Source organism: Lampetra fluviatilis, chromosome 7 (genome assembly GCF_964198595.1).
Source record: "Lampetra fluviatilis chromosome 7, kcLamFluv1.1, whole genome shotgun sequence".
Classification (NCBI taxonomy): domain Eukaryota; kingdom Metazoa; phylum Chordata; class Hyperoartia; order Petromyzontiformes; family Petromyzontidae; genus Lampetra; species Lampetra fluviatilis.
The window spans coordinates 1,482,541-1,509,948 of record NC_136281.1 but is presented as its reverse complement, the minus strand read 5'-3'; the positions used below and the strand labels follow the sequence as shown (position 1 = coordinate 1,509,948).

At 50.0% G+C, this 27,408-nt stretch overlaps 1 protein-coding gene across 1 annotated transcript; it reads left to right on the top strand.

Moving 5' to 3' along the window:
• Window positions 1–515: 515 nt before the first annotated feature.
• On the top strand, window positions 516–27,159 carry LOC144933233 (delta-like protein 1). Its single transcript, XM_078857902.1, has 10 exons — window positions 516–915; window positions 1,614–1,883; window positions 2,339–2,399; window positions 4,004–4,261; window positions 13,211–13,262; window positions 13,859–13,989; window positions 19,156–19,325; window positions 23,421–23,640; window positions 25,611–26,467; window positions 26,579–27,159. The coding sequence occupies exons 1-10, from the start codon at window positions 787–789 to the stop codon at window positions 26,582–26,584; spliced, it is 2,154 nt and encodes a 717-aa protein (XP_078714028.1). The 5' UTR covers window positions 516–786; the 3' UTR covers window positions 26,585–27,159.
• The last annotated feature ends 249 nt before the right edge of the window (window positions 27,160–27,408 follow it).

The window sequence follows — 27,408 nt, the reverse complement described above, 5'->3', positions numbered from 1 at the left end:
AGTGGATGGCTGAGGGATGATGATGATGGTGACTTGCAACAAGAGGCAATAACGAGTCGCTCGGCCGCGTCCCGCAGGAGAGTGGAGCGCTATCTCGCACGGCAGACGGCGAAGCCTCCTTCCCCTCCCTGCGCTCGCTAAGTCCGCCTGTGTTTGCTCGCGAATTAATGCAGATTGAACACCACGGGGGGGGGGGGGCGAGAAGGAGGAGGGGGGGCAAGGGATGAAGATTCCCACCACCCTTCTCGCTGTTATGATAGCCCCGCGCATCTGTCGACACCTACCGCCAGTTATTTAATTCAGACGCCACTGCGCTCGCAGCGGCGGCGGTGGTTATTGGTGGTGGTGGCGTATGGCGTCAGCTGGCGGCGTGGAGGATGAGGAGGAGTGACCACGCGGACCGGCCTCCCCGCAGTGATTGGGCTGAACGTGGAGCCACTGCCTCTTAAATCGTGGGGGGGTCGTGGGGCAGGGCTCACAGCGAGCTCACGCACGCACATGTGCTGCTGCTGCGAGCTGAGCGCTGTCATCACAGCACCACGAGCGCGCGCGTGTTCCTCCCTCCTCCTTCTCATCCACGCGTCGTCCTCCTCCTCTTCTACTCCCGTCATCATCGTCACGGCAGCCTGGCTTATACCGAGCAGCGGCCAGCCTTACTCATCAATCACCGAGCCGCCCGTCTCACCCCGCTGAGCACCTTGCCTCCTGCCTCGCCGCCGGCCACATCACGAGTCACCGGGAGGGTGCCTCGTGAGCGACGCTCAACGCGCCCGGCGGCTCCGCTGGATGACAGAGGCGGCATTGCCCAACAGAGGCAGCGCAGAGCGCGGTCGTGTCATGGATGTGTTACCAGAGGCTGTGCTGCGACTGTGGATCGTCTCCTTCGTCATCTTCCCCATGCTCCTGCTGCAGCAGGTAGAGCGCGTCTCTCTGGCTCTCGCTCTCTCTCTCTCAAATCCTCACGCTCCGTCACATCGCTCACTCTGCTCTATCCACCGCCATTCTGTGGTGTTCATCTGCAATGCAACTCTGTAGCGTGATCTTGTTTAAAAGGTGGGGGGGGGGGATACAAATAAATAAACTCAGTGGGGAGCGGGGGCTCGACACAGTCAACGTTAAACTTTAAGCACATGTTACACGCTACACATCACGGGCATTTGGTTTGACCTCTGATGCGTTCTGCTCTCGCCCTCGGTGTGAACGAGGAAAGGTTGCGAACCTTGTCGCACTCGTTTTGGGGGATTTTATCGAGGCCATCTCCAACTATTGCAGACGGGTTGTTGGAACAAACGAAGCTCGTAAATTAAAGCGAATACCGCAGCAGATCAGTCGGTTGTGCGAGCGATCATTAAAACTGCGTGTGGTGGGACACAGTCGTTATCACAGCTGGCGAACTTAGAAGAAGCAAAAACCGGCACCGGTGTTAAATATTATGGCAGCAAATTTGTTGACATTACTAAGAAAATAGAAACGTGTTTGAGCCTTCAGCAGGGGACTGAGGGATCAGCCTCCCGCCCCGGGGCTGGTCTCAAGCTCTGTCTCGCATCACGTCTGGGATGTCAACCTCTGCGTCGTCTCTCCGTCTCGGTCGTGATCCGACGTGTCGCCCGCAGGCCGCGTGCGCTGGGATCTTTGAGCTGAAGCTGCAGGAGTTCACGAATGATCAGGGACTCCTCCTGGATGGCGCCTCGTGTGGGGCGAGCGCGGAGTGCAGGACCTTCTTCTCGGTCTGCCTCAAGCACTACCAGGCCAGCATCATGCCCGAACCGCCCTGCACCTACGGCAGTGTCGTCACCCCGGTGCTGGGTCTCAACTCATTCGCCGTGCGCGATTCGGACCGCTTCCAAAATCCCATCCGCTTCCCCTTCAGCTTCACGTGGCCGGTACGCATCAATCTCGCTACGCTCGTGATTCAGTTTTCCGACCTGCAGTCGTCGCCGCGACCCGCCACAGATACAAGGATGAGTCTTCACGCGCTGCACGTGCCCGATCATTGTTAAACACGTATCAGCGCTCACTATAATTCGATACGTGCACACACGCACAGACAAGCGTTCACACAGCACAATCTCCATCGTGATTATGAATTCAGCGTTGTCTGCTCACGCACGTGACGCAGCACGCGTTAAGCAATCATCGGGCGCGTGCAAGTGTGTGACGACAAATCCACAACAAACCTAAACAACATCAACAACAACAGGGTAACGTGTGGCGGCGTGGACGGGGCTTGCGAAAATCGTGCACTCACCGCACACTCCTCACCCAGACCCTCACCTCCAATCGCGCGCGCCTCACCCGCCGCCTCACCTCCCCCCCCCCCCCCCGTGGTGTTCTGCAGGGAACCTTCTCGCTCATCATCGACGCTTGGCACGCGGAGACCGACGGGGACCTCTCCACAGGTGGGGGGGGGGGCACGCGGCCCGCGTCGCGCGCGTTGCGTCACCGCGGCCGCCGCTGCGGAGCGACGTGGATGAAGGTCGCGCTCCCCCCATGTGTTTCGGGTTGTGCCGCGTGCTGTCGAGCACCGATGTCCGACTCCTCTCTCTCTCTGCACGCACCGAGAGCTTCCTCCATGCCGCACTTGAGCACCGGCGGTCAAATAACCTCCACGACCCGCCCGGTGTGGGGAGACCCTCATCCAGCAGTGGATTGACAAGGGGGGGGGGGGGGGTGCGTGCTTTTGTTTCTCTGTCTCGTGCCTTGTGGGACTTGTTTGGAGACAAGGAGAAACTTGCAGAGATGATGACGACGACGATATCGAACATTATAATATTCATCCCAACGCATTCGCTGTATCCCACATATCCATTGGGAGCGAAACGTCGGAAACGACGTCGAACCAACACACGGTACAACCCGAAAACACGTCGGGTGGTCTACAACAGCAACAACCGCGAACATCTATGCGGAAGGTCGAACTCGCGGTGGAGGCGGGTGTTTGTGCCCCACAGTGTAACCGTGCACCGAGTCCATTGCCCCTCACGGTTTTCGCAACATTCGAGGGGGCCGTGCAGATACCAATTCAACTGCCAAGGGGGTGGGTGGGTGGGGGAGGACACACTATAAGCCTGCTCTTGTTACTGAGTTAATCACACAGATATACACACACACGAGCGCGCGTGCCAGCGTCCCCCCCCCCCCCCAGTATTCCCAGCGTGGGGCTGAATTGAGGGAGCGTCAATAATGCCCCGAGATGTCAGCATAGGGCACTGGACGGTAAAGATGCGTGCAGCACGGCGGTGGTGAACACGCTGCGTGTGCGTGCGAGGAGGATTCGTGCGAACCGCTCGCCGCACTCTGAAGGGCACGGGCAACGTGACACGGGCCGTCTGCATCCACAGAGACGGGCAGCCGTATCTAAATTACGTATAATGTAAACTACATGCAATTTAATTATACTGTGTGTGTGTGGTTCATAACTACATTGTACAGACATTTGACAATCGACTCTGCTCAATTAAGGGCTCCCCACCGTGATCGAGGTTGTTTGACGATGCTCACCACGCTGGTCATTGCGGGGGGGTAAGGTGGGGGTTGGGTGTAGCGGTGGGTGGTGGGGGGTTTGATCGGTGTAGATGCCACTCGTCATTGATGTGGCCGGGAATTGAACTCGCGTCGCCACGCTCGTAGCGCAGTGCACCAACCACTGCGCCACGGCTCCATCGATATCTCAATTTCACACCTCAAATTAACTTCAAACGTGTATTTTTAATTACACGAAATACGATATTCCAACCTCTTCCAAGGCGTGGAATAGTGAGCAAAATATCCCTTAGACTAGAGGTGCCCTCGACAGAATGTCTCCAGCAGAGGCTATTATACCAGCAGTGACACGATCAAGTAGTTGCAGACCTGCACCTTTTCACCTTTACGCACAACTGGTAACGTTAGTATCCATCAGATCCAGTGGCGTAGAGACGACGACGACGACATTATCAGCTCAGGGGGTGCGTCAATCGGTCAGGTGGGGCCCCAATTTGTAACTCCGCTGCCCAATCTGCAGATGACCCGGCGCGCCTCATCAGCCGCCTGGCCACGCAGCGCCACCTGAGCGCGGGCGATGACTGGTCCCAGGACACGCACGCGTCCCGCCACGCGGCGCTGCGCTACTCCTACCGGGTGGTGTGCGCCGAGCACTACTACGGCGAGAGCTGCTCCGCTATTTGCCGCGCACGGGACGACGCCTTCGGGCACTTCACGTGCGGAGACACGGGCCAGAAGGTGTGTCTGCCAGGCTGGAGGGGGCCCTACTGCGCCGAAGGTACGAGAAACCCCCCCACCCCACACCACACCCCCCAGACCTACCCACGACCACATCACTCACCCTGCCACCCCCTCCCGATGATCCGCTCCCCCCTCGGCGTGGGAAAGCGCCAGATCGCCCGCCCGCCCGCCCGGGAGGGAGTGGAGTGAGTGAGTGTGGCGCACATCTGGTCCGGGTTTCGTGCGTCTCGTGTCAGCGCGGCGTGCGGGAGGGCGGGCCGTGAAGGAAGCCGAGTTTGTGTTGTGGAGGCCGTGACTAATCGTGACTAATCTCCATCCCGCGGTTTAAGCGGACCGGAGAAAGGTGGGGGGTGGGGGGGCCCTACACGATGACATCTTCATGACGATCCACAACACAGCCCAATCTGTCAATCCACTGCTGGATGAAGGCATCCCCTGCGCGCAGAGTTGTCAGTCGCTCACGGGGTTTGTTTGATTCGCCTTCCTTTACCACGACTGCTGTCGAAGAGCGAAAGGTGGTGGGGGCAGGTGGGGAAGCAGGTCAAGTACCGATTTTCATCGCCGCTGATGTTAGCCGTGGCAGGAAATTAAATAAACTTTCAGTGTTAACTCTTAACCTATTTACACCTTCGGTAGCGCTTTTTGTTGCCGGTCGCTAAGGCGTGCGTGGCCTATGGAGCTGTGCTCAATTACTGTGATTTAAAATATATCAACTGTAATAGATCCACGGCAAAGTGTGCCAACCAGTGCCCCACCGCTCTATCCCCCAGCAATAGTTGAAAAGCAATCACGGTGATAGCGGCCGTCCCTCTGCAGGCGATAGCGCTGCGTGTGGCGACTGTCGACATCCACTGCAACAGACTTGGGGGCAAGACACTGCAACCAAGCGTCTTGTTAAATCGCCGTGTACAGTATTTGGTGGCCGTGGGTATTAGCGAAAGCCCCAGATGATTTAATCTCCTTGTTATTGAATGTGTGGCGCAGTGGTGAGTGCGTTGCGCTGTGAACCCAACCTGACCGTTGGTTCGTCTGGATGGTGAATGAGTCGATAGACTAATGAATTACTTAACTCTTATGTGAAGATGCGGACCGGAATGTGATTTTGTTATTTGCGACTTGATAGGAACCGAACCTTTGACCAAATCTGATGTATTACCCGCCATGCCTAAACGTCGTAATGTCAATCTCGTGTCATGTTTCTGGTCTAGTCTCTAGACTCGCATAGAGAAGAGCCGTGATATGTATTATAGATGACGTTAGATAAGGCATCGAACAAGTAGGTGGATCTCTTAAACGTGAGGGGTGTGCGCCCCTCCCTCGACCCCCGCATTGACCAGCGTGGTGAAGTATGGTCACATAAATGCCCCTCCTCCCACGCACCCTCCATGGTAGGGCAACTTGAATCTCGGTCCTCAGTCACGTGCATTTTTCATCTCGTCATTCATGATGACAGCTCCAAAGAGATGGAATCAGCTCGTGTGGCTGGAATTTAGGTGAATTATTATTCAATCTGGATTTGAAGCTTTCGTGGCTGCAGGAATCCATACTCTTTGGTTCTTTCGGTAAAGTCACGTAGGTAGAAAATAAAATAAATCACGACGGACGCTTGTGTTGCGCCCGAAACGTCGTGATTTATTTTATTTTATACCGACGTGACTTCACCGAAAGACCCAAAGAGTATGGATTATTTGTATTTCGCTGGATCGTGAGAGATGGCGGCAGATTGGGGAGGGAGGCCATCATCCAGCGGTGGGTTGCAAATGGGTTCTGCCGCTGCTGATGATGATGCTGATGATGCTGAGCATTGAACAGTCAAAAGTGGATCGTGTGCTGTTCGTCTTCGTGTTGTTCTTGTTGAGAAGGCACAACGTGGAGTTAAGAAATTAGTAATAACTACTTGGGCACGCCATGCGGCGTAGATTCTACACTGCGGCATACCACTGACTTCGATACACGTACTGTGGACTATCTCATGATATGTTCATTCATAAAAGGGGAAATATTGCTGAAGGTGCCCGAATGCAAATGACAGATTACATACGCGCCACTAGAGGGCGGCATCATTATTATTAATGTGTGTTTATACTGTGTGCTGCCTAAATATAAATGCTCAGTTGGCTTATGAATAAATTAACAAAGATACGTACTTTATTTACAAAAAATTACACACGTGTAAAACAGCCAGGTTAAAGTTCAGCCTTTCTAAGACGTGATAACGACAAGACCAAAGTAATATAAAACGGCAAGCCTTGTCGAAGATTCAACGGTGGATTAAATCAACAGGACAATTAGGGGGGGGGGAGGAAAACGCTGCGACCAACTCGTTTTTATGATGTTGCTCGGGGTTAAATTTCAACCGGAGCCGTCCAGGGCTGAGCTCTAGAAAACTGTTGTCAAGGCATGTAGGTGCGGGGTCCAGGGCATTGGGGTAGGCGGGGGCAGAAAATATTCCACGATTCTAATTAAGCGCTGATGCTGCTGCTGCTGATACCTTCTGCATCGATGGAAAAGGAGGAGTCAGGTTTGTGCCAATCGTGTCATGTATAGCGGAAACACTTTTCACATTAAAATTTTACAGGGTTCGCTGTTCTATGTAATTTGGTCCCGGTTGTAGATTTCATTGAGTCGAGAGCAGGGGTGGCCAACTTGTAACAGACCGAGAGGCAAAGAACCAAGTGTATACAGTATAATATCATATCATACAACTTATCGCACAACTTTCATTCAATATAATCTGCAACTGTAATAGTACGTTCTACGCTGTGCCCCTTCGATATCAGCTGCCGCGTGCGGCTCAGGAGACGCCAGTTGGCCATGGCCGCTCCAGAGTCTGATAGATTTTCTAACTTGGCCGGTATTTTTACACGTGTTATGTTTTTTTTTATATGAGTACAGTATTACATATGCAATCTTGATGGGATGGTGCTGGACTTTAATCACAATTTGAAGGTCTTCATTGCCTAATTCCAGTCTGGGGTCGTCTCAGCCGATCGTCCCTTCAGGGTCGATAAAGTTAGTACTGTGTGGGAAGTCAAACGTACTGTAAGCATTCTATTGATGGACAGGCCTCAGCATGGCAATGCGGAATTTCCATCATGCTCAGGGGATCCGACGGGGCTGGTTACAGCCCAAAGCCCTTGTCATCGGGGAGACTTCTCCCTATGCTGTGCAATACCCTGGGTGGAGCGGTGGTGCAGTGATTAGCGCACTGCGCTGCGAGCCAGAAGTCCATGGCTCACATCGATAGCGAGTGACATCCGAATCGCTCTTCGGCCCCAGAATCACAAACGTGCACTGGCTTAGCATGGTGAAGTATATTCGGACTACGATCGTAACAGCGTGATGAGGCCTTCATCCGTATGTATGTTGAACTTCTTTCGCACCGTACGTAGCCAACTGGTGCTGATCGGAGTTCCAGCAGTAAACTTACAAAGGGGCTGATAAACTTTATCATGCCCAGCATCCACAGGGGACCAGAGTTAGTGTCATAATTCCATAACAATAATGCCCAGTTTATCCTTGCCGTTATTTCTATTTAAACATATAGCCTCATTCATTAAAATCGGTGCAATGCCTCTACTTTCATTAAAACGCATAATTAGATTTTAAAAGGACAAAGGTGTGAAGGGACGGGTGGTGTCAGTGATCAGTGGGGTTAATGCGTTCAACAAACACCATGCAGAGCCGCGCCGGGGGGTCGGGGGGGGGGCAGGGTGGGTGGAGGGTCGCCTGAGTGAGGGTGGGGGCCTGGGGGGCGGGGTGAGTGGGGGATCGCCTGGGGGGGGGGGCCTGGCGGGGTGGGGGGGTGATGCTCACGGCTCTATCCCTGCAGCTCCCTGTCCGACTCTTGTTTCTCTCTCTCTCTGTCTTTCTTGGTGTCCACCACTCGCCCTGTCGGTCGCTGTGTCCAACTCTCTCGCTGTCTCTATTCGCCAATACTCCTCCCTGTTCGACTCTTTCCCTGTCTCCATCTCCAACACTTTCCCTCTCCGACTGTTCCCATGTCCGTCTCTCTTCCTGTCACTCTCCGTGTCCGACTCCCTCTCTTTCTCTCTCTCCATCTCTCCCTGTTTGTCTTTCGCCATGCTTCCCCTTTTATCTTCACCCCTAATTATATCTCTCTCCCCGTTTCTCTCGCTCTCTGTCGTTCGCCTTGTTCTGAATCTCCCGCTGTCTCTCCCCGTGTCTCAATCTTTCCCTGTCTCTCTCCATTTGTGTCTCCGCATCTCTCTGCATACTTGACGGCAACTGACTTTGTTCCTGTGTCTGACTCTCTGCCTTTCTCCGTGTTGGCTTTGTGATTTGTATCTTTCTTCGGTGTCTTCTTCGATAACAACCATCACGATGTGTAAGTGTTCGTCATGAGCAAGGCTGATGCACACAGACGTAGCCTGGCAGTTGACAGGTTCCGATGAGACTGTCAGAGATCTGAAAACTTGCACCCACCCATACACATCTCAGCTCCCGTGTTTACTCTCAACAAATACAGTACATTGTATACACAGCCAATGGTTGTGTACACAGACAATGGTTTCATTATTTTGCTTGTGTTTCTGCCTGCAGAACACAGCGTAGATATTTTTTAAAAAACATGGAAAATGCATTAAATGTGGATGTTTTGTAAAGAAACCTGATTCGAGGCACACCTCTATCCAATATCAGTTCTGTTTCGTAGACCTTCAGTGATAACTTCAAATCTACACCTTCAGTGATAACTCTCCAACAGTTGGCACTGCTGCTACCCCGCGTTACGACTACCGCCGCTGTCACTCGCTTGGTTGTGCGAAAAACACCGTTCGAAGATGTTAATTGCTAATTTTGCAATGAAGAAAATCTCGAAAATTAATCTCCGGTGTTAATTTCGCTCACCTTTGTATATCCACTGTGCATATCCTTGCTTTACTCATATATTTATTACAAATATATATTGGTTAAAAAAATGTATCACGCAAACAAAAACACATGGTCCCAATTTTGTTCGTAGGCCCTGATGTGCTGTAGATGCCGGGTGGATTATTGTTACATCACAGGATGGTGAGAGGTGGCGATGGCTTGGGGAGGGAGGGAGGACCTTCATCCATTCAGCAGTGGATTGATCATGGCCCATCACCGTGATGATTATGTATTAACTACCAGTTTTTTTTTTTTACCGGAGCTTTCTATGCAAAGCGTAAGAACGTGGGTGGTTATGTTTCACTTAGTGACGTTGGATATCTCAATCAGGGGAGGTGGGGGGGGTCTCGGCAGGGTTGGGGTTTGATTGCCACTTGGCACGAGGTCCGTGGGCGCTGCGATGAGCGTCAACCCCAGTGGGCTGTCTCATGCCACGCGCCTTCTGCACGGCGGCGGGAGTGGCGCTCACGGTCAAGACCGGTGACGATCATTTGAACCGGTCCTGGGCCACCCCTTGGTCGACTCAGCCTCAAATGAGTACCTGGTGCGGTGTGTAAACATCGACACTGGAAAGACAAAGGCGGGCCGGGCGTGTTGCTGGCCACCCAACCCCGAGTGTGCCGGTTCTGGCCTTCATAGGTGCTCGCTAACAGCACTTGCCCCTACAGTCTGTGAAGGCTACACGGGGGGTCTTTGTCTTTGGTGCTAGGGCCATAACGTGGGAGGTGACGGAGCACAGCGTTTTTGTCGAGCTCCCCATGCAGGATGCGTTCTTGGGTCTTTCCGCGCGTTGTTCGGCACGATGTCCGACGTTTCGTTCTACGTCCGGGGAACTTCTTCAGGAACAGCATCTTTACAGCACTTGGAGCGAAATTGAAATTTTATGGGGGGGGGGACCCCGAACCCTATTGTGCACTGCGAGATGCACATATATATCTTTGGGGGAGAGGGTTATAAACCACGTGAGGTTCATCAGAATATTTATCCTGGAAGAATCCGATGAGCTATGAAGCTCTTTCTCACAAAAGTCCAGTAGGGGCAGGTCAGCGAGTGACAGATATATATATCCTGGTGCGGTAGCCATTCACGAAGCGGTTTCATTTCTTCTCGCATAATAATAACAACAATGTACAACCCCTCTGTCAATCCACTGCTGGATGACGGCCTCCTTAATCCGAATCAACCATGAAAAGGGATTGTTGACCACGCGTTATCACTCGCCGCTGATTTTAGCCGCCAGTGGCCACGAATCAATCTCAGGTCAGCGGGTTCACATGCCCGCAGCGTGCTAACAACTCGCCGTGTGACCGCTACCCCCACCACCACCACCCACCCCATCCACTAATACCCCCACCAACCCGTAAAACACATGCGCCGCATAAAATCGCCCCGAGTGTTTGGACAGCGCAGGAGGAGATAAGTGGCCGTGCGCCGGGCGCGATAATGCAAAGCGAGGAGGACGGTGGCGAGAGATAGCGGCGAGCCGAGCGGCCTGAGCGCCACGCTCAGCGAGATTACGGGGCCCAGCGCCACGGGAGGAAGAGGGAGGAGGATTGAGCGTGGAGATGGAGCGAGGAGAACGGAGCGTGGATCCCTCCCTCCGCCTCATTGTGACGGCACAATAGCGCAGCTGCCCAGCGGGGGTTTCACCTCTTCCTCCACCTCCTCATCTCCTCCTCCCCTTGCCAGCTGCCCCACTCGCTGCAGGCTTCTTCGTCACCTTCTTCATCGTGATCATCATCGTCACGAGGACATTTAAAAAATAATTTGTCACAGGCCCAAAGGGACCGCAACAACAAGCGGGCAGAAACAAACAGCACTATTGTCGTGTAATAGATGCGCGTTAACACGTTTATTTGAATTGGGAAATGTTGCTTAGTTTAAAGAAGACGACATGGGAGGGGAAGTCCAAAGTGGAGCAGTGCGAGGGAGGGAACAGAACGAGAAGCATCGTGACCTGCAGTGTGATGGTTGGACACTGTGGATGCAGTGTGGTAGTTGGCCGCAGTGTGGACGCCGTGTGGACACAGTGTGGACACATTGTGGACGCAGTGTGGACGCAGTGTGGACACAGTGTGGACGCAGTGTGGACACCGTGTGGACGCAGTGTGGACACAGTGTGGACACCGTGTGGACGCAGTGTGGACGCAGTGTGGACGCAGTGTGGACACAGTGTGGACACCGTGTGGACACAGTGTGGACACCGTGTGGACGCAGAGTGGACGCAGTGTGGACACAGTGTGGACGCAGTGTGGACGCAGAGTGGACGCAGTGTGGACACAGTGTGGACGCAGTGTGGACGCAGTGTGGACGCCGTGTGGACGCGTGTGGACGCAGTGTGGACGCAGTGTGGACGCAGTGTGGACGCAGTGTGGACACCGTGTGGACGCAGTGTGGACACCGTGTGGACGCAGTGTGGACACAGTGTGGACACCGTGTGGACGCAGTGTGGACACCGTGTGGACACAGTGTGGACACAGTGTGGACACAGTGTGGACACCGTGTGGACACAGTGTGGACGCAGTGTGGACACAGTGTGGACGCAGTGTGGACACCGTGTGGACACAGTGTGGACGCAGAGTGGACGCAGTGTGGACGCAGTGTGGACGCAGTGTGGACACCGTGTGGACGCAGTGTGGACACAGTGTGGACGCAGTGTGGACACAGTGTGGACACAGTGTGGACGCAGTGTGGACACAGTGTGGACACCGTGTGGACACCGTGTGGACACAGTGTGGACGCAGTGTGGACACCGTGTGGACACAGTGTGGACGCAGTGTGGACACAGTGTGGACACAGTGTGGACACAGTGTGGACACCGTGTGGACACAGTGTGGACACAGTGTGGACACCGTGTGGACACAGTGTGGACGCAGTGTGGACACCGTGTGGACACAGTGTGGACACAGTGTGGACGCAGTGTGGACACCGTGTGGACGCAGTGTGGACACAGTGTGGACGCAGTGTGGACACCGTGTGGACGCAGTGTGGACACAGTGTGGACGCAGTGTGGACGCAGTGTGGACACAGTGTGGACGCAGTGTGGACACCGTGTGGACGCAGTGTGGACGCAGTGTGGACGCAGTGTGGACACAGTGTGGACACAGTGTGGACGCAGTGTGGACACCGTGTGGACACAGTGTGGACGCAGTGTGGACGCCGTGTGGACGCAGTGTGGACGCAGTGTGGACGCAGTGTGGACGCCGTGTGGACGCAGTGTGGACGCCGTGTGGACGCAGTGTGGACGCCGTGTGGACGCAGTGTGGACGCAGTGTGGACGCAGTGTGGACACCGTGTGGACACAGTGTGGACGCAGTGTGGACGCAGTGTGGACACAGTGTGGACGCAGTGTGGACGCAGTGTGGACACAGTGTGGACGCAGTGTGATGATGGACACTGTGGACTAGCCGATAGTCGGTGCGGTCGACATGGGTGGAGGAATGAACGAGTGAAGTTCTCTGGAACAGTCATTGACGGTAGCAGTGACGCTGACACACACAGCGACTCCCGTCCCATAGACTGAAAATCATTTGTATAGGACTGATTTTCCGCGTGTTAGTTTGTTGTCCTTTAGCCTCCGATTAGCGCGGTTGGCTATGTACGGTGCGAAAGAAGTTTAACATGCTGTACATACACAAGCACTGAACGACGACATTGGAGGCATTTAATTTTGCGCACACCGTTTGGAGTTCATTGATGTTGTAATGTGCAATTGCTGTCTTTGGTTTGCATGTTAACACGCGATTGTCATTGCAAGAAGGTGGACACACGTTTTACTCTTTTGTGAGTTAATCGTGGTCACACTAAAACATAACTTACCGAGTTTTTGGGGCTTTTGCCAAAAACTATTATACTCGTCGATGTTATTTCTACGAGAAGTCTTCCTTTTGGGGAAGGTCTTTCAATCTGCTATAATTGTGTATTTTCACTACGTACATCGATGCAATTGTTGTTAGCCTAACCCACTACGTAAACATGCAGATCCTTAGCCCTTAAATATTTGTACGTCTTAGCCTTGATTGTTGGACTAACCGCTGCAGCTGAAATGTATTTCGATTATGAGCTTGTGTGTGTTTGTGCCCTGTGATTGCAGCCATGTGCTTACCCGGATGCAGTGGGATTTGTGACAAGCCTGGTGAGTGCAAGTGAGTGTCCAAGTTATTTATGCATTCAGTCCATACACCTATTATCATAACAAGTGCGACGTACGATGCGCAACTCGATAAAGAGCAATCAAAATACACCAAACTCAGTTAAAGCTGCTGTATTAATACATCAGAGCATTTGTCCGCTCGGGGTGGTGACACGGATGAGCGGCAGCTCCTTTTGCCGCCCGTTTACAGATATTCGCAGTTCGAGCCCAGCGGCCCGTCCTGGTAAAATATCTGTGGCTGTGTTCACTAAAATTGCGCGCCGTTTGCTTCGCAATGGATATTGAAGATCCCGTGATGTTGTCCGTGTGTGCTGGCGTCACGGTCGAACTTTTCAACAACAACAAAAATCACTCGCCAATTGCCTAATTGAATAAATACAATGAGCAGAATCATTGCTCGGTATTAAACTAACGACTGCAGACGATAATAAAAACCGTGAAACACAGCGCCTCTGTGATCGCCTGGCGCTGTAAGAGTGGTACAAACACCAAGCGTAATGATGACGACGATGATGATTAGACAATTTGATTTGAATTAGCAAACCGGTGGAGCTCAACTCTGCGAATCGTTTTTCCTTTTGTTGCCAGATGCCGCGTCGGGTGGCAGGGCCGCTACTGCGACGACTGCATCCGCTACCCGGGCTGCCTGCACGGCACGTGCCAGCAGCCCTGGCAGTGCACGTGCCGCGAGGGCTGGGGTGGCCTCTTCTGCAACCAAGGTGAGCGAGCGAGCGAGCCTCGTGCTGCCGGTCCACCCCTTTCGTCTGCACCGCAAACCGACGCACCTGTCGCTGCCTCCGCGTTGCTCGTCACGTAGCATCCTCGTGTTTAAGTCTGTCAGTAAGTGTGAGGAATGCTCCCTATTATTCCTCATTATCGTCGTTTGCCGTGGTCAACCCCGTCGCTAGATGAAGGCCTCCCCAAACCGCCCACCACCTCTGATGATCCTGCAAAGTAACAATCCACAATGGCACCTGCACACGAACTGTCCTTATTGCTCCATCTCCATGGTGGACATCCTCGAAGACGCGTTCCATACCTTGACTGGAACGCATGGAGCGATGAGATCAGCTTTAGGTCTCAATAAATAGATTAAGCTGATTAAACAAATATATACATCCCTTCATGGGCATGTACTGAATATTATGCTACATTTTTTTCAACGCTGTCTACATTCTTTCCCACACACGAGTGCCAACGTGGAACCAGGGCCAGCATTCCATCACAGTGTGATGATTCATTATTGTTATGGAACCATTTGCCAGCATGATCCTGAATCGCAATGTAATGTCCCAAAATGTTGCCCGTATAAGCCGTCCTTCAGAGGGCCAAACAGACGAAGATCTGAGGGTGCCAGATCGAGGTTGTACGGAGGATGGGGCAGCACAGTCCACATGAACTGTGCATGAGCTTCTGATGTTCTCAGGTGCAATATTTACCTATAAAATCCTCGCAGATTCTCGAGACTCGTTTTCAGGATGGTCTTGTTTTGGGGGTAATTGGCCAATTCTACCGACAAGTATTTGGCATTTGGGTGGACAAATGCCAGAGAAAGGCCATGTACACAAGGGAATAACACTCAAAACTGGCGCCGCGCATAGTTTGAATTCACAGCTGAAGAAATTAAATTTCACTCTTTGTGTGGACTGAGTTCATTACTCCACTTCTCTTTGCAGATTATTAAAAGCAGAACTTTTCACGATAAGGAATTTGGATTTTTCACCATAAGCGTTAATTGTATGCATACATCTCAATTGATGCACTTTCACCGTCACACCTTCAGGAGCAACTTACTGTTCTTGAGAATGTTAGTGTGGTTATTTTCTTTGACTCTAGGATGTGGACAATTATAAATTATAGTTTCCTTTCTCTAGTTAATTCAGTGTTCGTAGCAGACTTTATTTTTAAGGGCGCGAATTATATAATTCCACGCTGCGTTGCTCGAAACTTTAAACGGCACGCAAAAAAAAAACACGCTCAGCACCTTTAACACAAAAATTAAACAAGAAATACTGAGCAAGTGCGACACGGGTGTCACAAAAGCTCCTATTCAGTGTTTTGGTGGCAAAGGGAGGTGGCTCACAAGGATTCGGGAAACTGCCAATCCCGTTTGGGCTATGAGGTGGCCAGCAACTGATAGGACAAGTACAGAAGTGTGTGTTCGAAAATGTATTCCTAAATCCATCTACGTGGAGCTTTGAGTGTTGCATGGGGTTTCTCTCTGGCAACTCTGGTTCCCTCCCACATATGGGATGCTGTAGTGGCTAGATTTTAACTACCTCAGCTGTTTAACACGTGGGAGGCTTTTACGATCAATATTATTAATAATAAATGTTTTTTGTGTTAGATCGCGTTATTTATAAATGTGTCGCAACCCTCCACCACCCGACACGACCAATCAGTAAAAAAAAGTGTCACGTTGACAAAAGACAAATAGTTCACTAAAGTGTCACGTTGACAAATAGTTCACTACTTTAGCCCACCGGTGTGTTGAAGAGTGAATCCACAACATTTACAATTTTTGAGTTTCGCTGGTAATTACATACAGCATCATCGGGCAATTTTTGCCAGAATAATGAAGCCCTCCACCTGCTCCCGGTCTTAAATAGAGCATCAGGGTGACGTCATCATTTAACCCAATCAGATGCCGAGAACAGAGGCGGAGAGGGGGGTGGTATTGTAATCATATAATAGATTAGTAATCAGTTAATTGTTATTATTAGTAATCAGTTGTAGATTATTTGTAATGTGTATTATTTAATAACTGAACCCAATCACTATACCCAATAATGTGCAGAAATCAGAGGTGGGGGAGGGGGGGGTTATTGTAATTATATCATAGATTAGTAATCAGTTAATTGTTATGATTAGTAATCAGTTGTAGATTAGTAATTAGTTGTAAATGTGTATTATCTCATGACTAAACCCAAACACTATACCCACTAATGTGCAGAAATCAGAGGTGGCGGAGGGGTAGGTTATTGTAATAATATAATAGATTAGTAATCAATTCATTAGTATGTGTTTCCTCTATAAGGAATTGTAATATGTATTATTTATTAATACGCTTCCAGGCCACACTAAGCCTGTAGCTGTCAGAGCGATTACAGTTATTTGTATTTCTCTCAATTTCAATGGATTCTCTAATTAGTCTTGGCCAGTAATACTTAGTTTTACACAACACTTTAACGTTATCAAACGAATTGAGTGGCCTTGTTGGCAAGCATGTTCTGCCACTGCCGACAGTTGTGTTTGAGATAATTTAATATTTATTTGGTGTTCTTTTAGTCTTCGCTGATGTTACGTCCCGTCTGTCCAATATACCTGGTATGCAGGAGGAAGTGGGTTTGATCCTGACCCCAATGCCTGCTGTATATTTGGAGTTTGCATATCTCTCTCCCCTTGGTCGTGTAGATTTTTCTACGGGTCCTCCGGGTTTTCCCTCCACATATAGAAACATGAGTTTAGAATATATTTCGTTGCTATACATTTCCACGTGATGATAATCCTTTGTTGAGCTATTATTTGTGGCCAGGTCAATTCTGAAAAAGAGCTGCATAGCTCAGCAGGTCTTACCTGGTAGCTTTTAGTTTAGTTTTAGTAACGTGAATGGAATTTCACAAAGCATCCCAATTGGGGACACTCCAGTAAAAAGAGTCTTGAGATCAATAGAAACCTTTCTGGATAAAAGGGCATTAATTATTATCCGCCTAAAATAATCTCATTTACAATGAGAGTATGAATTCATGATAATCGCAGCCACTTTCCAATTCATTCTTTGGTTCAAATAAATTATTTATATTTCGTTCAAATTGTTTGTAAATCAACAGGATGCATACGACACGCATACATCCTTCTAAATAAGCCTCCTGTTCTCAGCAAGGCTAAAAATGTACACTTCCTTTTTACATACAAGTATATATATTTTTGTTGAGTAAATACATTTAGGATGTGATGATTGAAAGGTCCCTTACTATTTGCAGCTTATCTCAAAAGTGGGAGAGGAAAAAACGAACATCCTGTGAAGGTTTTTGTTGATCAGCAGACGGGAGAGTGGTCAGCAGAGTTGGAGTTTGGGGGGGGGGGTGCGGGAGGGGCAGTGGAGGGGGAGGGAGAGGAGGAAGGAGAGACGCTGCAAGCCCGATTGAGCTCCAAGCTCAAGCGCGTGTTTTTGTGGTTGTACCACTACGTGTTGTTCGGCACAATGACCAACGTTTCGCTAGACGTGCCTAGAGCTCCTTCAGGATCTGAACTGAAAAAGCACCCCCCCCCCCCCCCAGTACATGGACATCTGTGAAAAAAAGCTTCATAGCTCATCAGATTTTTCCAGTCTCAATATATTTTCTGATGTTGGACATCTTCGAAATCCGCGCGCCATGCAACCAGAAATTGCATCGGACAGCTAGGCCTGAGCTCCCTCTCCATTTCTGGATGGTGCCACCATCTCATCTCGTTTTTCTACACTCCCAACAACAATCCAGGGAACCCCGACTGGGGGCATGGCTCCCCCTGTAGCTGCCCATCGCCGATTTATCAATGAGCTGCCCTGCCCAGTGCCCGGGGTCCACCTGTGACTTTGCTTGTAAGCTGGGGTCTACTGCTTTCATTTGCGGTGACCCTCCGGGCTTCATTGGCAGTAGTATGCGCGGCGTCATTGACGATTTCATGCATCGAGGGACTCCCCTCCTCCCCCAATGAGTAATGAGGTCTCTGTAATTGGCAGGGTAAGGTGCTCACCCAGGTGATAACCAGGGGGCCGCTTAGCGACTCTCAAAATGCCCAGCCGACACTCAGTCACTCATTCCTGCACTTGGTGACCTGATCTATATAGCTCTCATCAGGAAGTCTACTTGGATAACAATGAATACATCAGAGTGCTGTTACGGAGAACTTATTCCGTTGAAGGAAATGGGAAGTTACTCAACTTAAAATAGCAAATAAAAATCTTAATTCAACTAAGTCGAGTTATAGCTCCTGCTTCTCAATGGAAGTGCACCGATCAAAAATAATGCTCCTGCAAGTTGCCTTGCAGCGTTGAACGCATCTCGCCATTTTGATTGTGAACGTCTTCTCGCTGATTTTCTGTCCAAACTTCCCTACGCCTTGCCCCTTAAAGGGATATCGAGATCGCGTAGGTTACCACGCCCATGCGAGTACTCGGAGTGATTTTTGGAGCGGAAAATAATTTTTAAAAGGAGGACTGAAGCCCAGTGCTCAAACCTCAGACTTCAAACGTGCTCAAAATTGTAGCCACTTCCTCTTTTTAGCTGTTCTGGCATTCAGAAAGGCCACTTGAGAATACCGCAAATCGTTTCAAGTCAACGCCAAGAATGTTTTTGCGTGGAAGGCCAGGAGGAGCTCTGTGATGTCACCTCCCAGAAGCTGTTCTCCTTTATAGGGTGGCGCTCCACCGGTTTCCGCAGGAGTTCTAAATAAAAGGCTCTTCGTTTATCCCATGACACGGTGCCAATGGCACAATTATCATTCGAAAAAATAGACAAAAATAGACAATTGCCCATCGCCACATAAATAACCTCTTGTTGTAACAGCTCTCTCGCTGGTTCAGCAGTTCCACTGCTGGATTTATTGTTTTTTCTGCCTAAGGACGACCGCTTGTGTTGCGATCGAAACGTCGTGATATGTTATTTTTTGTTTTATTTTAATTTCTACCTACGTGACTTTACTGAACGAACCAAAGAGTATAGACAATAAGTGTTTGAATGCTTACGATAACTATTGGAAAATGTAATTTTTTTCACGTAAATGTGTATTTCGGGAAAGGCGAAGAACCGCGTGCTTTTTGTGCATTTAAATATTCGTGTGCTGTGTCCATTGTCGGCAACGGTAAGTTAACGACGAGACGTTTATTGTCTTTGCCTCTGCAGATCTCAACTACTGCACGAACCACAGGCCGTGCCAGAACGGCGCCACCTGCACCAACAGCGGCCAGGGCAGCTACAGCTGCACGTGCCAGCCTGGCTACTCGGGCACCAACTGCGAGTTCTCGGTCAACGAGTGCGACGTCAACCCCTGCCGCAATGGGGGCAGCTGCACGGTAACGCGCCTGAACCACACAGGTCCACTACACTAGCGCGTGTGGGCAACTATCAACTTCTTCTGCGTTGTGTCTACCACCCGTTTTGTGTTGTGTCTACCACCTGTTCTGTTGTACCTACCACCCGTTCTGTGTTGTGCCTACCACCTGTTCTGTGTTGTGCCTACCACCTGTTCTGTTGTACCTACCACCCGTTTTGTGTTGTGCCTACCACCTGTTCTGTGTTGTGTCTACCACCTGTTCTGTGTTCTGTCTACCACCTGTTCTGTGTTGTGCCTACCACCTGTTCTGTGTTGTGTCTACCACCTGTTGTGTTGTGCCTACCACCTGTTCTGTGTTGTGTCTACCATCTGTTTTGTGTTGTGTCTACCACCTGTTCTGTGTTGTGTCTACCACCTGTTCTGTGTTGTGTCTACCACCTGTTCTGTGTTGTGCCTACCACCTGTTCTGTGTTGTGTCTACCACCTGTTCTGTGTTGTGTCTACCACCTGTTTTGTGTTGTGTCTACCACCTGGTTGTGTTGTGTCTACCACCTGTTCTGTGTTGTGTCTACCACCTGTTCTGTGTTGTGTCTACCACCTGGTTGTGTTGTGCCTACCACCTGTCCTGCGAGTTTTTGTCTGGCCTTCTTTCAACGCGTACAATCATTCTCCGAGGTGTTTTCGTGTTGCGCCGCATGTTGTTCGGCATGATGTCCGACGTTTCGCTCCGTGTGCTGGAAGCTCCGTCCGTTCATGAATGATGGATTTCACATTGCCCAGTTTGTATGTGTTCTCATTAGTCCCATCTTCACCGTATACTAGGAAGCTCCATTTCCGTATTGTAAGGTGAATGTTATGTTATGGAAACACTTATTTAGCAAAGTATTTTTTTTATTAAATATGTAATGAGACAACAAAGGTGCCTGGGAATGTGCTGACGTATTTTTTTGTATGACCAAATGCTTTGCTGTGAAATTTAGTTACCAACCCTTGCCAACATTATAACTGTATATTCTGCTCTTCCTCCTTCAAGCGCCTCTTCCCAATCGCCTTTGTTCTTTCTCAATTCCCAGTGCTGCTCCTGTTGTCAATGCCTCCATTACTGCTTCACTCTTTTTTCCTCCCTCCTGAGACCTTGTCACAATGCACCGTTTTAACAAAAAATGTCGCAGCGTCTTTTAGTCACCCCCCCCCCCCCTCTCGCGGATGCAAATATTCTGTCCATCGTGGGGAAAGCAATGTACAGTACAGGCTAGAACAAACTACCGTGGCACCAGCTTGCTTGCTACTGGGCAGTAGCGTGGGGAGGTGTAGAACGGTTTTGCAAATATAATGACGACTTAACACACTTCCCTCAAGATGGCACTTTATTGAAGACACGACGTTCACTTGACATCAGGTGGAGACCCCCCCACTGCAACAGCCCGAGTCTCCCGCGCATCTCCCTTTTATACCAACCGAGGCCACGCCCCCCTTCCCGAACCTTCTCGCTGATTCTGGACGCTCGCTCCACCGGCAGACTCCACCGTCCTCTTCCGTCACGTGACCACGCTCCCTCCTCGATCATTCCCATAGCTACCGGTCCCTTCGCACTCACAACTGACGCCCCTGTCGTTACCTCACGCGGCCACTAGTGCATTCACACTCTCGGCTGACTCCCCTGTCATTACCTCCCGTGGCCACTAGTCCGCTCACACCGCATTCAGGCCTCTATTGTCATTACACAAGTATGGGGCGGGGGGAGGGCTCCCTGACCCCATGTCACGGCGGAATAAGGGGGAGGGTATAGATGCACTTTTGTGGTATGTGTACCCTAGGTAAGAGGATGCTGTATCCAAGGGTGTAATACACTAAAGGATTGCCATGCAAAGCACTTAGTTTTGATTCCCTACTTAAGTATATTGTATATGTTTTTGAAGATTAAAATAAAACTTGGGTTTATTTCACAAATAAAATAATCATTTACAACTGTGTTATGAGAATGAATGTACAAGAACACAGTTGCTTTGCACTGTAAAACAAAACCTAAATCGTGACCTTACGGTGTATGGAAACCCATAGCTATTGGGTGCCAAGTGAGGCCCCCCCCCCTCACCCCTCGAATGTGTGACCCCCTCGGCTCCAGCGTCTCTCCAACGGGAGACGCCCTTGTCAACTTCAACAGCAAAGTGATGTACTTACAACAACACTGGGTTTTTTTTTTACTGTTATAACCATCAATTGGCTCGAATCCCCCTTTCCACTAACTCCATAATCGCCCACGGGGCACATTTAACGATGGAACTCAATTCTTGTCCCCCCCCACATCCCCCCCCCCCATCTCACCGCCACCTCACCCCCACCCACCCACGGTCTGCCACGTTGGGGGCAATAGGGCCCCCCTGCCCTTCCTGTGGTACCGCCTATGGGAAACAGCGCAATACCTTCCTGGTGATAGTTCGGTGCTCAGGAGTAAACGACATTAAAAAGGCCACACTTCTCAAGTGTTATTTTGGCCGGTCGACAGGAATGAGACTTTTACGCACGGTGCACGTGCACCGCGGTGGGGCAGAGGACAGTTCATGGAAATCTGTTCTACTGTACTTCTGTGCTTCCATGTCCGCAACTCCCCACTTTCAACAACCTGGACTTTCTGGCATTGTGAAGTTTGGATAAATAGTAGTGGAGTAACAAAACAAAGGCATTTACGTGTACATATGCACCAACACAGGGCAAACAGAATGTAGTGGCTTCTCCGCAATGCCTTGGTATGGATTTGATAAGAGCAATTGAGGAGTAACTTTCGTGTGTACTGTGACTTTGGAGTTGCTCGTTTCTATTCAGTTTCAAAGGATACCTGAAGGCATCGAGGGGAGTGTGCACAGTTAATGCATGCCCTTCGCTACACATTATTTTCTTCCTTGTGCGTATCTACAAAAGATTGCCCTTATTGGTCGCTCACAGAGAAACATTCTCACTGCCCATATCCTTGCGTAGGATTACGCGGCTTCCTCTGCACGATAGGGGCGAGACCGGTTAAGGGGCTGTCTTGATGGACTGCAGTGATATTGAAATGCCATTCAGACGCACGTTTTTAACACTTTGCTCTGATTCTTTTTTTTTGTTCAGTTTCTTTTTTCATTGTGAATCTTGGCAGCACTTCCAGATGAATCATACGCACGGTGGCTTTCCAGGAAGGAAGGGTGTGTGCTGTCTTAGCGCTCTGTAGCAGCCAGCACTCGGGCAATGCTGGATCAGCATAGCAAGTTGTGCAAAAACAGGGGGACAAGGGGGTGTGTGTATGGTGGATGTGTACGCCTCGATGCCAAGGGGACGTTGGTGGTTGCCAGTTTGCAATTAATAATTCGTGTTAACGAGCCTGCTGCATGTAAAGTGCCATCAGCTTTACACGAACAACGCTTATGACGCCTGCACGCCACCCAGATGCCTTTCACGCTCAGCATCAACTCCCACCTTCCTGTGACTATGAGCTTCATATGCCTCGGTCAATTGTTACCCGAGGTGTGGGCTGTTGAAATTTTACATTTACCTTTCACGCTGATATCTGCCAGCTCTTCTATATCATGTTATGTGTGCCCCAGGTGAACAATGAAAAAACGCCACTTGAAAGCTTTGTACAAGCCTTTGATTTGAGAAAAAAGGACTGTAAAATACAAGTAAAGAAGTTGAGGAAAATATTTACCTTTTTATATTATATGGTTCTTTCAGTAAAGTCACGTAGATAGAAAAAAAAGTGATATTTAAAAAAAAAAATAAAGTGATATTTTTTCACTTTATTTTTATCACTTTATTTTTATTATTATGTCTTTTTAATTATTATTTCTTTATTATTTATTCTATCTACGTGACTTTACCGAAGAACCATAGAATATGAATTCATGCAGTCACGAAAGTTTTAAGTCAAAAAATGAAATCTTCACCCTTAACCTCCAGGAATGTACCTTTCGCAATGTGTCCTTTGACCTCAGAACGCACCCTGTGTTATGCCCCCCCCCCTCCAAGGTTACCCTGCCGCCTTTATCTGTGGCAAAACTGTGGAAGGGAGAGTTTTACCCAACAGTCTTGGTAAGTTAATGTTAATTCGTGAATGTGCGTGGATGTGTGTGGCTTGCAGGACCTGGAGAACGACTACAGCTGCGTGTGTCCGTCTGGGTTCTTTGGTAAAAATTGCGACATGAGCTCCATGACGTGCGACGACACACCCTGCTTCAACGGAGGCCGCTGCGCCGACGACGCGGAGGGAGGCGGCTACTCGTGCCACTGCCCGTCCGGCTTCTCCGGGTTCAACTGCGAGAAAAAGGCTGAGCACTGCAGCAGCAATCCCTGCGCCAATGGTGAGGAGTCCGAAGCCTTTACGCATTACATGTTGGTGATAATCGTAGTCTTTAATAATATAGAACAACTCATCACATTTGGATGTCGGACAATGGCTTATCTCCTTGCTACGAAGAAACGGCCATTGCCCAAATCATCCCGTGATGTGATTCCTTCTCGGGCGGTGTTATTTACGAATGTGTTAAAGCTTGTGTTTGTTTGTGCCCGTGAAGTACTGGCAATGCAGTACCCCCACAAATGTTTTTGTCCTCATGAATTGCGATTTGGAGTTGGCTGTGTGGCTTCGCAGTCGCAGCAGACTTGACACCCCTGGGATCCCGGGTTTCAATCCAATTTTCATTCCCCCGAAATTAAACAGGGCTCTCAAGTGCAGAAAGTTGATAGTATCAGCCTGTTGACCAATGCCTACGCAATAAAAAAAAAAACATCACGTAAAAAGCGGCGTTCCATTTAATGTATTTAATTCCAGATCTGAAACTTAAAACATTTAAGTTTGCTTGTCATTACACAAACACCCTTTTCAGGGCATATTAAACATGTGTAGCTCTTCGTCATTTGATGCCGAAAACAAAATTGTAATATGCTCGGGGGAAAAGCGGCGTGATAAGTTTTGAACTTTGCTTGCCCCTTGCATTTGAGTAACCCAGAGTCACAAAAAGTTCTGCAATATGTAGCAACTCTACTGTCAGATCACGTTATGGTTGAGTCAAGGGCCTACACAGAATTATGGGAAAACCCACAGTTTCATGCAAAAACTAGGCCAGTAATGATTGGCTTCCCTTGCGATCTCTTGGATTGTCACAATTCAAGGCCACGATTAGATTGTATAATCCTGAACGGGATTATAAAAACAAATTATGTGCAGTGTAATGAGGACAAAATAAGGCGAGATGGATATGGCGTGCTAAAATGCATTCCAGGGAAACAGTGTTCCGGACTGTTATGGCTGAAAATAAGCACTGAATGTAACCAACAGCTTCAAAAGGCTAAAAATGTAACCTTCCGACAATTCCATGCTTTTGCGAAAGTTGGACATCCTCTGTTCAATGTGAGTGCTATTGGGGGTTATCAAAACAAGGCGTGTGGCTGAAATACTTTTCACGTTTACAATCTCTGCTCTGGGCTGCGCTAATTGGTGAAACCCTTTGTTCAGACAATCATAGCCTAATAAAGAAAATAAACAAGATTTCCAGCAGGAGGAAGTGGGGGAGAATGGGGAAAGAGGCTGCAGGGGAAAGGCCAGACTAAGCAGGAAGTAAGCAGGGGTCAGGCCGGACTGAGCGGGATGACGCAGGACATGGGCCAGACTAAGCAGGTAGAGCTGAGAGCAGCGTCCGGGCAACGTGAGCACGTGTGGGCCACTGGCCCGGGACATTTCCTTACGAAACATCAGTGGTTCCCACGTCTAAAAATCTAACGGACATCTGTGAAGACTGCTGTGCATTTGTGAAAAAAGAGCTTTATAACTCATCAAATTCCTCCACTATAAATAAATATTCTGATTCTGAACTTTAAGCAGTTAACTGAAGTATGATTAAGCCATCACTCTGGTCATTTGTCTCGGTGTATACCAGATTTTTGTTCCAGTTGACGGAGGTTCTCAACAGCTGAGAAGTTGTTCTCATGAGTAACTTTCACAGTAGTTAACTGTGGCTTACAGGTCACGTGGGTGGCTTTCTTAAGATTTAAGGTAGATAAAAGGTGGAAGCCCTGCCATTCGCTGGCTCACGCCACTACCGGCGAAAGGGCCTCCACCATAGGGAGCTCTGGAGAACCGCTCGAGAGGGTCTCTTTGCCGACTCTGCCATGCTGGCCAGACGTCTTGGAATAGAGGGAATTACGCACACTTTACCCCACCACATGCGACCTACCCACCTAGTTAACTGCGATGGGAGGGGGGGTTAAGATTTTTAGTCGCAATAGGATGGCTTGCTTGCGCTTATTGGAGGACTGTGACGCGTTCACACAGGCGCGCAATGCTTGGACCTGGGAGCGACCTTCAAGTGCCGATGCAAGGCCGGCTTCACCGGGAACCGGTGCGAGATGAACGTGGACGACTGCGGAAGACAGCCCTGCCTCCACGGTGGCACGTGCCGCGACCTTGTGAATGGGTTCACATGTTCGTGCCCGACAGGCTATGAGGGCAAGGACTGCGGCATCCCTGTCTCCTATTGCCAAAGTGGGCCGTGCTTCAACGGTGGAGTCTGCGTCCTTCAGAGCGGCGACGGTGGCTACGCTTGTGAGTGCAGGGTCGGCTTTGGGGGCATCGACTGCAGCGAGCTGGTGCTAACCCGCACAAACACCGCGATCTCCAATGTGCCGAGCAACTTCAAGCGCCACGAAGGCTCCGAGGAAGCATTCCCCTGGCTGGCTGTGGGCACGGGGCTCGGCATGGTGCTGCTGCTGCTTGCTGGTACCATTCTGCTCCTGGTATGTCGGCGCCTCAAGCAAAATCAGAGCGGCCAGATAGAAACGGCCGACGGCAATAATGGCATGAACAATCGCAACGACTGCGAGAGGGAAAAGGAACTCGCCGTGAACCTCTTAACTGGCGTGGAACTAAAAAATACGAACAAGCAAATGGACGTAGAGCCTGAGGGTTGCTTGCTCAAGTCAGGATACCGACTGAAATATCAGGACATGGATTACAACATGATCCTGGAGAAGGCTGCCGAAGCTGGTGAAGACCACACGAGTGCAGACAAGTGCCAGGAGGCCAACGAGAAGCACCAGAGTAGCGGCGAGGCCTCCTCTCCATCGGAGGCCAGCTACACGTCCGTGTACATCAGCTGCCCCGAGCAGGCCGAGCAAATAGTAGCCACAGAGGTAAGTGTGCATCCTGTGCACACACGACCACCTACAACATGTCCACGTTGCACTAGACCAGAAACGCTCGGCTTTGTAACCATGAGACGCTTCTTCTGTCCTGTGTTGCAGGTATGAGACCGACGAGATTGCCGTGGAACCTCAAGTACACAATGCTTTGGGCGGCCACGTACCAAGAATGTGCTTTGCTGTGTGTGCCATGGGCCATGAAGGTGTTTCGCCACGCTCCATGCTGTTTGTGGAGTGGACGTTTGAACTCTGCTGCCCTCAAAACTCTCCCACCACAGTCTTGCGTCGTTCTCACAGCCCGCTGGGAATGTTACCGCGACTGAAACGTACAAACCGGCTGGGGAGCTTATACAATACCACAGAATGTGAAAGGGAGAAGTTGTAAATGGAAAGCGAGCGGGGCAACTTTTGTTACACGTATACATGTATACTTTTTTTGTATATCTAATGACTGCTGTGACCAGCACGTCTGGTGTCTTTGCACTACTTTGGTGGAATTGTTCTTCCCGCTGGTCAAATTCCAGATCGTCATAATTCAGTGTTGTTCCCATCAAACTGAAATGTGTTCCTCTGTTCATGGAGACCCAAACGAATCCGTTAATGTAGACTGGAACTTAAACGGGAAAAACAACAAAAAGTTTAGTCAAAGGAACTACAATTTTGAAAAGGAATAGTTTTTTCTTCTCCCAAACAAACCAAAACATCCCCATGATTCTACCCACCTGAGTCGTGCCACAGTGCTACGACTACTGTGCGTAGGTTTTCACGGTTGTGCCGTTGTTCGGCACGGCGTTTGCTCCAACGTGCCAGCAGCTTCGCGAGGATCTGAAAGGAGCAGCTCACCAGCACCAGCCGACGGCCCCAACTCCCTAGATTGGAGAGGAAGGGGGGGGTAGTGGGAAAGTGAGCCGCTACATTCAGTTCCCGAAGAA

Bases quoted from the DNA above. Each gene is read 5' to 3' on its own strand.
- LOC144933233 (XM_078857902.1), top strand. From the start codon at position 787: ATGACAGAGGCGGCATTGCCCAACAGAGGCAGCGCAGAGCGCGGTCGT. The intron at 13,990-19,155 runs GTGAGCGAGCGA...TTGCCTCTGCAG, and splicing joins TGGCCTCTTCTGCAACCAAG to ATCTCAACTACTGCACGAAC. The intron at 19,326-23,420 runs GTAACGCGCCTG...TGTGGCTTGCAG, and splicing joins GCAATGGGGGCAGCTGCACG to GACCTGGAGAACGACTACAG.